Below are 14,598 nucleotides of genomic sequence, written 5' to 3'. Positions count from 1 at the left end.
GCCTGTTGCCCACTGTCCTGCAGTGCTCAGACCCTTTGTGCAAGGGGGATCCTCCTGGCTGCCTGCATCAGGAGCTGCGAGCAAGGCACCCGCCTTCCGCTGCCCCTTCCCCTCGAGGGGACGGGGGGGGACGCAGCGTGGCCGGTGCCCACCCCGGTGCCGCAGGGCTCAGGCCATGCCGGCCGCTCGGCCTCTACTCCTTGGTGCCGGGGGAGCCGCGGGGGCCGGGCCCCTGCCTCTTGCCGGGATCCCCCTTGCCCGACCTGGCCCTGGCCACGGGCTCCTGCGCGGGGGGCCGGGGCGGCCGCTGTGTGCGGGGGGGCGCGGAGGGCTGCGGGCGCTGCGGCCGCGCCGAGTACAGGAAGAGCGCCGGGTCGGGCATGGCGTCGTGCTCCTCGGGCGGGGGGTCCCTGGAACGGGCACCGTCACCGGGCGGGCGGCGGGGCTGAGCCCTGTGGCCGCGGCGCCGGGGCCTGCCGTCGGCCGGGGCGGTGTCGGGGGGCTGCTGCGGGGCGCGGGGCGCCGGCAGCCGCTGCGCCGTGGCGTGGAGCTGCAGCGAGAGGTACGCGGCCGCCTCCGTCTGCTTCTGCAGCTCCGTGTCGAGGATGGTGACGCGGTGGCTCCGCCGCTTCAGCTGCTCCAGGAACCGGCGCTCCTTGTTGCGGAGGCTGGAGCGCAGCGCGGCCACCAGCGTCTCCTTGTGCTGCAGCTCCTTGCGCAGCTCCAGGTTGTCCTTCTCCTTCTCCTGCAGCTGTGCCTCCATCGCGCGGCACTTCTCCTCCAGCTCCCGGTCCAGCACCTCTGCGGGGACAAGGCACAGGCAGGGGTCAGGGCAGGCTCAGCCCCCCCCGCATGCTCCCACCAGGACCATGAGGGCACATGGATGCGGCTGCCGGCCGTGCCAGCATGGCCAGCGGTGCCGCTGGGGCTGCTCGGGTGCTTTCTGGAGCTGGGGCTCCCCACGCTCCCCGTGCGCACGGGCTCCCTGCCTTTCCCGTGCGCCGCCGGCAGAAGCAGGAGCCGTCAGCCCGGAGACACAGCGCGATGTGTAACACACAGATGCAAAGGCAGTCTGTGGAGGATGCTGTTGCTGTGGAACTGCCGCCTCTGCCTCGCTGCAGTTTCCCTAAGGGACTGGGCACAGGGCAGCATACAGCTGGGACAGAAAAGGAACGACTGGCACTGAAACCATCAGCCCAGTTTAGGAAGGGTCTCGGGCCTCAAGCCCTGAGGCTCCACAGCCTGACGTGAGGATGGAGATGCTAATGCAGGATTACAGAGCAGCCCGGCTGTGCTGGCAGGGAGGGAACCTGCATCCTGGGCTCAGGGGAGCCTGTCCCTGGTGCGGGATGGCCGGGCAGCCAGCCCCTGCCCTGCTGTGTCACCTCGTGTCACCTCTGCCTCTGCCAGCAATAGGGCTCCGGCAGGATTGGCTACAGCAGAGGTGCTGTGTCAAGCAGCATCTTCCCCACGGCTCCCATTGCCCTCCCTGCCCTTCCCACACCTCGGTGGGTGACAGGCACCCTCCCTGCCCCGGCCCTTCTGAGTCACGGCGCCGGCACCCAACAGAGCATGACTTCATGTGGGGCTCTGCACGTTGCTCCGGCACACCCTGCACTGCTCCAGCCTGACACAGGATCATGGAATGGTTTGGGTTGGAAGGGACCTTAAAACTCATCCAGCTCAGTCCCTGCTATGGGCAGGGACCCCTTCCACTGGAGCAGCTTGCTCCAAGCCCCTGTGTCCAACCTGGCCTTGAGCACTGCCAGGGATGGGGCAGCCACAGCTTCTCTGGGCACCCTGTGCCAGCGCCTCAGCACCCTCACAGGGAAGAACTTGTGCCTTAGATCTAACCTGAACTGTTTAAGTTTAAACCCTCTCTGGTATCCCTGTAGGCCTCCTTTAGATATTGGAAGGCTGCTATGAGGTCTCCATCCATCCATCCATCCACCCACCCATCCATCCATCCATCCATCCATCCATCCACCCACCCACCCATCCATCCATCCATCCATCCACCCATCCATCCATCCTTCCTCCATCCCACCCGCCATGGTGACATCAAGAGGGACTGCACTGAGTAAACACCTGCAAAGGAATTTGAATACCAGAGCCTTGCATTTTCCCTAATCCTTTCTGCCTAAAGCCCTTGCAAGGCTGGAGGGGGTGCGGGATGGAGGGAAGCACTGCACCCACAGCAATTCATGTCACACACACGGGCATGGGGGCACAGACAGCCCCGGTGCCCCTGGCAGCCCTGCCCTTGAGCTGCTGCACCCAGCCCTTGGTGTGGTGAGGAAGAGGAGTGAGGCTGGCACCCGCCTGCGCTCCCCACGCCTGCCCAGGCCTGCTCCCATTGTCTGCAGTAATCTCTGCTTTTTACGATGTGATTTGCAACTGCTTTATAGCCTCAGCTCCTAAATGTCTTCTGCAGAGTAAAAATGCTTTATAATGAGAACTTAAGGGAGGCACTTGCACGAGGTAATTATTGCATGAGTGGCACTTGAAGAGCAATCATTTGATAGCATCTTAAACTAGGTGGTTGCCCCATAAATGTGGCAAATCTGACCATACTCTCTGTAAGCTGTTAAAAGGCTGAAGGATGGGCAGAGACCTGTGGGGGAGACTCGCACATCATGGTCTGTGACACGCTGCCTGCTGCATGTCCCAGGGCTGGGAGCACCAAACCCCTGCAGCCAGCACAGCACTGCCCGAGGTCAGGTTCATCCCTGGGATGGAGAAGGAAGAGGAGGAGCCGAGCTGCTCACAGAGCATCCTTTGCCAGCCATTATTTTGGAACGTGAAAGATAATTTTGCAGACAAAAGGGAGTGTTTCATGAACCAGGAGGCCTCCTGAATCAGCACCTGGAATGCCAGCTATGAATAGCGGAGCTGGAGGTGGGGCTGGTAATGTCCTTGTTGGTGTTTCCCTGCGGTGGAGGGTTTGCAGGCTTGGAGTCCCACCCCAGGGATCTGTGTCAGGGCTTTAGGGATGCTGGCTTTCACATGCAAAACCTCACAGGTGGCTTCCAGGACTCGAAGGGGGCTGCCAACAGGCTGTGAATGCGCACACTGACATCCCAGCCCTGCCCTCAGCCGCTCTGATCCCTACAGACAAGGTCCATGTCCCCTCCCTGGGCAGCCCGAGGGGCCCCCTCCAGCCGCTGCTCCCCTTATCTTATCTCTGCAGTGCTCTTACCTTGCTGCCGGGCTTCCAGCTCTTTCAGTTCCAGGTCATGAGTGAGCTCTGCAAGAGAAACCACACAGGCCTGAGAGGGAGCATCCCTCCCACCCGTCCCATGTGCTCGCCGCGGTCCCTGCGGTGGTGGCACTGCCTCTGTCCAGCCCTTGGCGTGAGCATGGCTGTCCCAGAGCACCAGCCACAGCCTGAACAGGGGATTCCAGCCATTTATATGTATTAGGCAGCCCTGGGATCTGGCAGCAGCCCCTGCACCGTGGCCGCGGCAGTGTGCGCAGGTCCTGCCCCACGTTACTCCAGCAATGCCTTTGGCTTTACCAAGAGTTGCTGAGCCATTTTTGGTGCTTTAAACCAGGACAAAGAGCAGAGCAGCCGGCTGAAAATAGACCCAAGTGTGAGCTGCTGCACCCAAAGCGTTCCATGAGTTACTGCTTCCAGGCTGATCCCTGTCTCTGCACGTGACACAGGTGGGAAGGCCTCGGCCCACACCGTGTGCCTGCAGGAGGATGCTGCCCTGCTCCTCAGGCACCGTGCGGCTTCCACATCCCCCCTGGGCTGGCCACTGGGAATGGCAGGGTCTGGGGTTCAGCTGCAGGCAGCTGCAGGCAGAGCTGCCCCGTGCCCACACTGCACCCAGCAGCAGCAGCATCCTGCAGGGATGAGCCCATCGCAGCCCCTGCCTGCTTCCTGCCTGCTCCTGGGCTACAAAACCAGCTCAAAAGGGAGCTCAGGGCTTTCTGGAGCTCACTTCACTCCATTACAGACAGCCCATGAATGAACTGTCCCAGCCCACCCAAGCACCAGCTGCTCCCAGAGCAGGAGGAGCGAGGCAGCAGCAGCATTCACTTGTTTTGAGGCTTTTTTTTCCCCTGAAAATGAGCTCAAATGGTTAATCTTTGCCCTACATTTTTCTTTTAATCTGCTTTCATGTTGAGTGTAATCCTCATCACTGCCACCCTTCTGAACCGGAGCGCTTGGCTCAGGCTGCTCTGCCCGTCTGCCCTGGAAAACAAACCTGGAGTGGGAAGCCGAAGTAACCCGGCACGTAATGCAGTTTCTGGAAAGCTTTCAGCACTCCCGACTGCCCATTGGAAATCAATGGGACTCTGGTGCTCTTCTGAAGCTACAATAATAGGTTTGGAGTCTTGGATACATTTCAAATGACAACTAAAGGAGTTGCCCGTTCCCAAAGCAGACGTGGCCCTGCGGGGCGAGTGCACAACCCCAGTCCTGGCTTCTGCACTGGAGCCATGGGGGCTGCTGGGAGCCTCATGGAGCTCCTTAGGATGAGGAGGTGGCAGCTGGGGCACAGCTCTGTTGGTGTGGGGGGGGGCCCTCCCAGGGGATGGTGCTGGTGTGTGAGGTCTGAAGCATCAGCACAGGGCACAGCATGGGCAGTGCTGGCTTACCCACCGGGGCTCCCCCTGCAAACAGCCCCACTGGGCATCAGCCTTCAAACCTCACCTTACAACTGAGCAGGGCTTTGCCCCATCGCCCTGGGAGGAAGGGCCTTGCGGAGCCACACACCTCAGAGCAGGGTGTGAGCCCTGCCTGCTCACACACTGCTGCCGTCTGGTCACAGTAGGAAGAGGAGGTCACTGACAACCCACCCTGCACAGGCTCAGTTCTGCCTCTGGGAACTCAGAACCCCCTGCACTGATTTAAGTACAAAACCTCTGCTGTTGCTCCTGTATGGACACACCATGGGTGAAGCCATTAAAACAGTGAAACAGAACAGCAAAAGCTTGGAAAGGATGGGGAAAACCAGACAATTGTATCACTGCAGATACTCCTTCGTTTCCCAGGAATCAGGAGGGTGAGAGGCTGGAAGACAAGGAGCAATTAGCTACGGCTGAATTATTGATGTGGGCGACGGCACGAGTTGGGATGAGTTTCAGTGGGGGGCTGGAGGCTGTGAGGGGAGGAGGTGGCACTGCTGCAGTGGGGCTGTGCTGGGGGCTTCCTGCTGTGCACCCCACACCTGCGGCGGTCCCTGAGCCCCTCAGCAGCCTTGGGGCCGTGCTTCCTGGGGGCTTGGGGCTCATCCGGTGCGGACCAGCCCCAGGAGCTTCCCCACCCAATGTGCTCCGTGTGCATGCAGCAAGCACCCCAGTGCTCACCTGAGCAGTGCTTCTGCAAGCGGAGGATCTCCAGGTGCAGGGCATGGAGCAGCTCCATCTGCTCCTTCTTCAGGAAGGCGATGTGCCGGTGCACGCTCTGGATCTGGTGCTCCAGGGACACGGTCTCCATCGCAACCAGATTCGCTGTCCAGGCCTGTGGGGAGCGGAGGGGGCTTGTGATCAGCAGCACGCAGGATGCAAGCCCCATCCCCAGAGCCCTTGCCAGGGCCAGAGCCCACAGGGTGATGCTGCTCTACCCTTTCCACAGGGATGTGGCTGTGGGTGAGGAAGCTCTGCTCAGCAGATCCCCTGGGAATGGCCCGCAGCCTGCCCCAGCTCCAGCCTGCCTATACCCGGGCTGGGGGCTCAGAAGCTGCACAAGGAGGTGCTGCTGCATGGACCCTGCCATCGGAATGGCTCGTTTCTGTGTTAACTTTGGCCTTAGGAAATGCTCCTTCACTGATTGCACTGGGACAGGGCTGCTCCCCACCGTTCCCAGCTGGAAGCTGCACCAGGGGCGATGCTGGCTCTCACTTGACAAGTCACATATTACACAGCAGTAGCTGCACAGATCTACCCATGGAAAGCACAGAATGCTCGCTCTGACTGGAGCACTGGCAGGAGATGTGCTGTCTTCCTGTGTTGCCGGGGTCCATCACCACATGTTGATGGCTACAGGAGCTGCCTACCTGAGCTGCTGCACCAGGGAGGGAAAAATACCCCTCCAAAGGACCCTTAATCCTGGGAAACACCATTCTGTGTGGATGTGGAATCCATCCTCACTGCCCACAGCCAGCCCAGCAGGAGGAGAAGCTACAGCAAACGGAGAACCTGGCAGTGCCGGGTTAGTGGTTGGACCTGCGGATCTTAAAGGCCTTTTCTAAGCTAAACAGTTCCATGGGGAGATGTGGCACTGTCCTGTCCCTGGGAAGCTGCTCCATCCCCTCCTTCACGCGCATCTGACCTCAGTTTCCTTTCGATAGGAATTTCAGAGCGAAGGAGCGCTTTAGCTCGAGCTCTGCTCCCCCAGCACCACCATGCGCTGCATTAGGAGGCAGCTTCTGCCACCAAATCGAATCAAGCTGCACTTAAAATCCATTCCACAGAAAGGGGTCTTGGCAGCGCCCCGTGTTCCTGCCAAAGCCCATTCTGTGCTAACCTCAAACCCAGGTCTTCATGTCCCTGCCAAAGCCCATCCAACCTGTGCTGACCTTAAACCCAGGTCTTCATGTTCCTGCTTATTTCTGGAGGCAAAATAATGACATTTTCAGCCCTGGGATGGCTCTGCTGCTCAGGAATGAAACATTCCACACATTCACTCCATGGACATGATGGGTAAGCGTGGGAAAGGCTGGTGTGATACCTAAAAGCAGCAGATACAAAGGTCCTGCTTCTCAATCAAGGCGATTATTGCATGAGGTAAGATTTATACTGGCTTAAAGCCTCCCTGTGGAACCTCATGGAAGTGAAAACAGCCCCGACCCAGCCTGCATAGCCCTGCCTGGGGGAATGTGCTTGGGTGCTCTGGGCAGGGATCTGCAGCCCTTCTGTGCTGGGCTTTTTAGAATGGAACCTGGGGGGGGGGGGAAAGAATCCATCTCTAGACTTAACTTCCCAATCATCCCTTTCCTTCTGAGTGGCAAGCTGATGAATCTGAAGCCTTTAAGTCCCGCAGCCTTTCCTGACAAGGAGTTGTAATTAACAGACAGGAGACATGGCAATGATGGGGGTTCGCTAAGGTGCGAGGGGGTGCTGGAAGTGATGGAAGTTCCCTGGAGCTGGGAACACAAACCATGCTACAGCACACACCCTCTGCCACCCTGCGGGGCTGTGGAAGAGCCATGTGCTGGGCTCTGGAGCAGCTTCATGGTGGGAGTTGTGGCACCTCGTCTTGGGAGGCACAAGAAAGTAGGTTGGACGAAGCCCCAGGGACACGCAGTGCTATTTTCAAGCACTTTGTTCTGTCTGGTGGAAATGGCTTTAGTAGAAATGGCTGCAAATTTTCCATTGAACTTTGCCTCCTGCCTTTAAGTAGGAAATGACCCTTTTTACCAATGAACATGTTTTTCTTGAAAAAGAAAACATTGATAAATATCAACCTGTAAAGGAAGTCAGAGGAACAACATCTGGGACCGGGATGCGTTTGCTGTCCCTGCTGTGGAAGATGAAAAGCCTGCATAATTTACCTGTGTGTGGGGAGAGGGGGAGTCTGTTTCCAAAACTGCCATAGGAAATCCTTAGCGGGTTCGGAGCAGCTTTGCCGGTCCTGTGCCTTCCACTGCTTCCCTCAAGAAACAGGTCTCAGCTTGCAGCAGGAGGAACGTCAGAGCTGTCACAGCAGGGGAGGGCTCCTCGCTTTGCCTGCATGGAAGCTCCTGCCAGCAGCAGGACATGGAGGGAGGGCAGGAGCTGCCTTCCCAGGCAATGGGGGACAGCACTGGACATGTGGAAAGCAGCGATGGGGAGTTCCGGATCTGTCCTGGGGCTCCTGTGCCCCTTCCAACAGGCTTGGGGGCTACATATGGTGACCAGAGGCTGCTGCTGCTTCACCACCTGCAGCCCACAGGTGAAGGGAGGAATGAACTGTTCCACATCGTGGCCATTAGACTGCTCTGTGCCACACACAGGTTGTGATGCAAGAGCCGAGAGCTGTTAACGGAGCTGTAATTTGGTCCTGAGGTTTCATCAGCATCTGTTGCTGTCTGGGGGTCTCTAACACTGCCAGAGGCAGCAGCAGAGGCTGTGTCCAGCCCTTATCCCAAGGGGTTGGGGTTTCAGAGCCAAACTCTTCTGATCTCTTTCTCCAGTGCTTCCCAAGTCAACTGGAGATTGCAGCAGCAGTTTGAGCCTTTAGTCTGGTGCGTGCCCATGGTCACCTCACACAGCGCAACCACTTGGGAGGTGTTGGGAGTTAATAGGGATTAGCTGCTGACTGATTTAATGCTGTACAGGGCCACGGTGTCTCCCAGCTCATCGAGCCAAAGCTCCCCATGTCGAGGGCTTCAAGGCACCCAGCAAGTGCTGATGACCCTATTTCTATGTGCCAAAGCAAGACAGGAACCTTCAGCTTGTGTTAGAGACACAAGAGCCACAGCACAGTGCCTATCTGATTGTGAGAACTCGTGTTTCACAGACTAAAAGGACTGGAGCAGCCTCCTGAAATAGCTACAACCACCGGTTCAGCTGCAAGTCTGCAAAGAGCTGATCGCCCTTGCACAGGCAGATTGTGTGAGTATTTGCTTTCAGGGCAAAACCATACCGAAGTCCAAAGCTGTTGTTTAATGCCCATCAGAATCCCACAATTCTGATCCAGATTAAAACCCCTCAGTTCCTGATGATGCATTCGAAAGGCAGATGCAGCCTGTACACAAAACCCAGCACAAACATCGTCACGCCAGGACCCAGCCCTCACCCATGTACTCATTTTCCCCCATAAACAGCAAATTAACTGGGAGCCAGGGGGCACAAACAAGCTTTGCAGGAACAGGTCAATAATTTATCCTGCTATGGTTGCCAGCACCCCCCCTCCATCGCATTAAAACATGCACAGGGATAAACACCGATGCCCATTAGAAATCCATACTGCTCAGAATATACGATCTCAGAGAACACAAACACAAACTTTGCAACAACGCCACGGAGCAAGTGCGCCTTTAAAGGGAAGGAAATAAGGCAGCAGGAAGCTAAGAAACTCGCAGAAGGTCACAGAGGTAGTGGCAATGCCCGGAATAGAAACTAGAGGTGAAATCCTGGCCTTGGGAAAGTCAGTGGGAAACCTTCCCTGATCTCAGCAGAGGCGGAATTACACTCGGAGTTCTATTTGCTATTCATTATCTATCAGTATCTATTTAAAGACGAAATCAGTGCAAACGCTGATCATAAATTACTGCGTTTTCTCACAATTCTCTGAGCACAGCTGCCTGCCAACAGCCGAAGCTGGAGCTTCTCATCCGGCTGCGGGTGCCTTCTCCCGCCGCCCCGGGGATGAGCAACGGGCTCAGCTCTGCCTCAGGAGCAGGACCGGGCCCGGCAGCTCCGCATCCATCACCCCCGAGGCGGGCGGAGCCGCCCCGCGCTTGCGGGATCCGGGAGCGGCGCCTCCCGGTGCCCGGCTGAGCCCTTCTGCCCGCACCCAGCGGCGCGGAGCGGAGCGGAACGGAACGGGCGGGCAGCCCCCGCCGGGCCGGGCACAGCGAGCGGCCGCTGGGTGCGGGCGGGGGACGCAGCCCCAGGGCGGGCACGGGAGGCGCCGGGGCACCGCGGGCGGGACAGCGCCGCCGCCACCGAGCCCTCCCCGCCGGCCCCGCAGCAGCCCCGCGCCCTGCCCCGGGCCCTTACCTGGGGGGAGCGGCGGGGCCCCGGGGGGTGCCCGCTGGGCGTCATGCGGCGAACGCGGCGGCGGCGCCGGGGCCGGGGCCGGGGCCGGGGCCGCGCCGGGCTCCCGAGCTGCCCGCGCTGCCTGCGGCGGCCCCGCCTCGCCCGGCCCGGCCCGGCCCCGCCGCCCGCCGGCAGCCGCGCCGTAAACAGGCGGCAACGTGACCGGAACTGGGGAGCTCCGCCGGGGAGAGGCGCGGGCGGGCGGGAGCCGTGCGGGGACCGGAGCCTGCGGGGCGCGGCGGGGGCCGGGGAACAGGGGCCGGATCGTCCCCCCCCGGCTCTTCCTCCCCGATTCATCCCCCCCGGTTCATCCCCTCGGTTCATCTCCCCCGGCTCATCCCCCCTGGTTCATCCTCCTCCCAGTGTCTCCATCCCCGGTCATCCCCTCCGGTGCTCCCCCGGGTGGCCCCCCCGGCACCGGTCGGGGCTCTGCGGGTCCCCTCCGCTGTCCGCGGTGCTGAAGGCGGCCTCCGCAGCCGCCTCCTGCCCTGCCCGGAGCAGAGCGGGGCCCGGCCCGGGGATCCAGGACATCCCGGCGGGTACCGCGGCTCGGGGGATGCGATTCAAACGGGGCACGGTGAGGGAACCGGCGGGACGAGCAGAGCTCCCCAGGAGCTACACTCAAAGGGGGTGAGGAGCGGGGGGGTTCTCATGTGATTACTGGTTCCCCGTGCCCCTTTGTCTCCGGTACCCAGAGCAGCTGGGGCTCTGCTTCCACAGATGACTCAATTCATTGCACCTCTTGCACAGCAGGGAAGCGCAGATGCAGCGGCCTGTTCCATGCTCACGGCAGTGCAGGCACAGGGAGATGGTAGCGTCCTCCCTGTCAGCTGACAGTCTGATGATTCCCCTTCCCTTAACCAAAACTGCTCCAGGGAGCGCAGTGTTCCTGGAATGGTGCTCAGCTGGGTTGTGCTGCCATCCTCACATTATACCTGCTGCTGTTCTGTGTGTATCAGCTTTCAGCACACAAGCAGCATGTGGATGTCCTGTAGGGCAGCCCATAGGGGATTGTGGAATCATTTTGTCATCCCACATCCTTTCCTCTGCTCAGATGGTTCAAACCTCTGTCTGCGTGCCTGTGCTGCACAAAGTGACTGAGGCTGTGTGGTGGGGAAGAGCCCTGCCTCATCCCTGCGAGGGCAGGCAGACAGGAACTCACAGTGGGTGCCGTATGGTGGGTTCATCACATCCCTGAGCTGTAACAGCCACAGGCTGGCTCCTCGCCTGGCACCCAAGTGGTGTGGCACAGCCTGGTGTGGTGCTGACGGCAGAGCAGGGCTGGGCTCTTGCACAGAGTGTAAGTTTAGGTCATGCTAAAAGAGAACTCATTAGATCAGGAGAGGAGGTGACCATGAGGTGTGATGGTCTTCACATGCACAAACAAGCTTTGGATTTGCAATGAATTATTCAGACATCTCTGCTGAAAGCTCAACCAGCACAGTGAGAGCTTCAGTGCTTCCCTAACGCTCTTCCTATCACACTGACACCTGTGTGGGCCCCAGGTTGTTGAGAGTGAAGTATTTATGTGTGAAGGAGGAGAGTGCAGACTTTATCACTCAGAGAAGTGCTGTTTCATTAGGGGAACCTCTCACCCATCTGTAACCATTAGGTAAATGCTCGCCATGATGTGTCTGTCCCTCTTGGTGTAGCTTGTGATGTTTGGGGGGCTGTTTTTAATGTCCCACTGTGTCTTCTCCTGACTTGTGTGCTAACCGGAGCAGCAGTGATTTACAGCTGGGGAGGTGGGGGGAGATGAAGGGGAAGCTCTCAGTGCATCCTGTTTCACCAGGTTTGTACAACTTTCATCGATTTTCCACTGCACAACAGGCAAGCCTGCACACAACCAAGGTCAGGCATTTGGGGACAGGAGCTGCTGCTGGAAATGAGGCCATGGCCCCAGGATGCAGCAGCGGGAGGCAGCGGGCACAGCACATCCTCTGCACCCTGCATGGCACGGGGTGAGGCCGGCTGCCTCTGCAGCAGTTGGCAGCTTGGATTCAGCCACAGCGTGCACTTGCTGTTAACATTTACCATCACCTCTCCTGCTTTCTCTCACCGTTCCACTGTGAGCTGGCTTCACCAATGGCTTTTGCTCACAGAGAGCTGCTCTTGGGTTTTCCATCTCAATCTGATGGGTCTGAGGTTGTTTGTGATCAACGGTAGGACAAAAATGTCAGGAATGCCATTTCAGCCTTAAAAGGAGTTGTGGGGTCCCTGCTGCCAGCCCACATGGTGATGGAGCTCTGGAGGCTGTCAGGCAGAGCTAGCCTGCTCCTTGCCTGTTGTACCACATAGAACCATAGGATATTGGGTTGGAAGGGACCTCAAGGATCATCTTATCCAGCCTTTCTAGGCAAAGCATGACCTAGACTAAATGTCCCAGCACCTGCCCAGCTGAATCTTAACAGTGTCCCATGTTGGGAAGTCCACCACTTCCCTGGGGAGATGATTCCAATGGCGGATTGTTGGGAGACATCCAACTGCAGTGCATCCTGAAGGAGGCTCTGCTCGCTGTGACCCCTTGGGTGCAGGCAGGGTGGCAGCAGTGGTGTGACAGTGGTGGGGTGACAGCAGCGGGGTTCAGGGGCCAGCAGAAACCCATCTGAGCTCTGCAGCCCCAGGGTTTGCTGCCATGGAGAGAGGAAGGAGGCGACTGCAGAGCTGCGGAGAGGAGCTGCAGAGGAGAGGAGCTGCAGAGAGGAGCTGCAGGCAGCGGCAGCAGCTCTGCCGTGCAGGGCTGGGCGCAGGCAGCTCTGCCTGCAGCTCCGTACCGGCACTGACCTCTAGCGGCTCGCACAGCGCCAGAGCCGGGGCGCGGTGATGCGGGTGGGTGCGATGAGGGTACGGGTGGGTGCGATGAGGGTGAGCCCGGCCCTGTCAGGCTGCAGCCCGGAGCTGGGCACCCCATCAGCGCGCTGAGCCCCGGCCCTGCCGCCCTGCAGAGGGGGGAGATGAGCTCTGCACCAGGGCCTTGCTCGGGGCCCCTCTGTGACACCGAGGTCGGGTTTGATCCCGTCTTAGCTGAGGTGCTCGTCCAGGCAGGGCACGTAAGAGCCGCGGTCATCTCCCACTGCGCTTGCAGCTCCTGGCCGTGCATCCACGCCTCTTTCCTCTGGCTGCAGGAACTGGAGGCCGTGAGGCTCTGCCTGCAGCTCTGCCATGGTTAAACACCTCCTGTTAGGACAGGCCAGCTCACGTCAGAGGCTGGTCCCAGGATAAAACAGCTGCTTCCCAAAGGGAGCGAGCATCCCAGTGTACATGGAAGTTAAACCTGCATCCCATGCTCTTCTTGTGAGCTATCTGAGTGCTTTTAGACCACGGCTTCCCCCTCCACCCCCGACTTAATTATTAGGGGAATTGTTGCATTTAACTTAGAAATTAGTTTAACTGTGCCTCAAATACTGTTTTTCACCCTAGTTGAAGCACAGTGTGTGTGTGTGTGTCTTCTTATTGCTTTGAAGAACCTAATAAGAAGCTCCTTAAAGTGATGCAAGGCTAAAAGCTAAAGGGTTTTGATAAATTTAACATTAGCTTAACACTTCCACCGGGATTTCAAAAGCCAAGTAATGCAATTGGTGCCTCTCCGAGGCACTGTTCCTCTGCCTGCCTGGCTGGGAGGGCTGGGGGATGCTGGGGAAGGGGCCCATGATGCCCACCCAGGGCAAAGGGCTGGGAAATAACAGGACAAAGCTGTCCTGGCTCTGGGGATGCGCAGCTGGGATCAGCCCAGAGGAGCAAAGGGGGACATGAAAGATGCTGGATGCACCAGCGTGTTTGTGCCACACGGATGCCTCTGTTCGTTAACTCCCTCACTGTTGTAGAACTTTCTCCTTTTAAAAAGGAAAATAAAGGTTGGTTTTGTTTCTAACTCTCTAGGGTGTGCAATACATGGTGTGCTGGGGGTGCCCAGGCTCCAGGGGTGAGAGGCAGAGCTTCGGCCTCCCCTGCATCCCTCCTATGGGCTCATGTTCCTGTTGCTGCTTCCCTGCCTGGGACCTCTGGCAGCAATGCTGACAGTGGGAGCACCCTGAGCTGTGAGGGATCAGTGGGGGACTGGCCCCAGCTCTGCCCTACAGGGAGCAGCTCCATCATTCCCACCAGTCTCTCCAGCTGACACAGCAAAGCTGCCCTTTGCTCCTGACAAGGGGCAGATGGGATAGAAGCACCAATGACTTTCAGGTGTGTTGGTTTAAAATTTGATTTAAATGGATTGTGGGTGGTCTGTTTGGGTTTGCTGGGTTGTGAAGTTAAGTCTTCAGGGGTTGGAATAGCCAGGATTTGGAGCCAGAGCATTGGTTCTGAGAAGCAGCTTTTACTGGGCTTGGAAGCTCCTTGAAATAGCATCTCAGCATGCTCTTGGGCTGCTTCCTGAGCACCATGGGCATCCTGTAACCGTGCGTGCTCTGGGGGGCTCGGGAAGGGACCCCCACTTAGGCAGACAGCAGGTTTTAGCTTTCAATCTGTGGAGAATACTGTCTGTTCAGCGTTCCTGGACCTTTTGCAGGGGAGCTCTGCTGGGTCGTTTGTGGGTTCCTAAGGGTGAGCCAGGGTCCAAGGGGCGGCTGCAGCCCGGGAGCCTGCCCTGCTGTGGTGCTGCGGGGCTCAGGACCCCGTCTCTGGGCTCCGTTCCACCGGTGACCGACCCGGGCGCTTCGTGCCGCTCGGCTCAGGCTCCGTTGTCAAACGGGGGGAGAGGCGGGGGCTGCGGGCCGGGAGCGGAGCGCGCCGCCCGGCACGGCGCGGATCACCGGGGCTGCCCCGGGGGGCGGGCGTTGTGTAAGGTTTACGTAACGGGGCACGGCGGTGTGACCCCCCCCCCCCGGCCCTACCCGGGTCCCCCCCGTGCCGAAGGAGGCGGTGGCAGCGAGCAGGAGCCGGCGCGGCGGGACCGGGACCGGA

The 14,598-nt window shown here is 59.0% G+C and overlaps 1 protein-coding gene across 1 annotated transcript; it reads right to left on the bottom strand.

The window, feature by feature from the left end:
- Nucleotides 1-9,780, bottom strand: CCDC92B (coiled-coil domain containing 92B). The gene is made up of 4 exons (XM_061363653.1): nt 9,658-9,780; nt 5,320-5,473; nt 3,200-3,247; nt 1-801 (listed from the first exon to the last, which is right to left on the bottom strand). The coding sequence occupies exons 1-4, from the start codon at nt 9,700-9,702 to the stop codon at nt 194-196; spliced, it is 855 nt and encodes a 284-aa protein (XP_061219637.1). The 5' UTR covers nt 9,703-9,780; the 3' UTR covers nt 1-193.
- Nucleotides 9,781-14,598: the final 4,818 nt, after the last annotated feature.

Source organism: Neopsephotus bourkii, unplaced genomic scaffold (assembly GCF_033783945.1).
Source record: "Neopsephotus bourkii isolate Nb327-2 ecotype Australia unplaced genomic scaffold, CSIRO-AGI_Nbou_v1 NB_1154, whole genome shotgun sequence".
In the NCBI taxonomy this organism is placed as follows: Eukaryota; Metazoa; Chordata; class Aves; order Psittaciformes; family Psittacidae; genus Neopsephotus; species Neopsephotus bourkii.
Note: the sequence above shows the minus strand (reverse complement) of the source record. Positions and strands in the feature narration are given on the sequence as shown.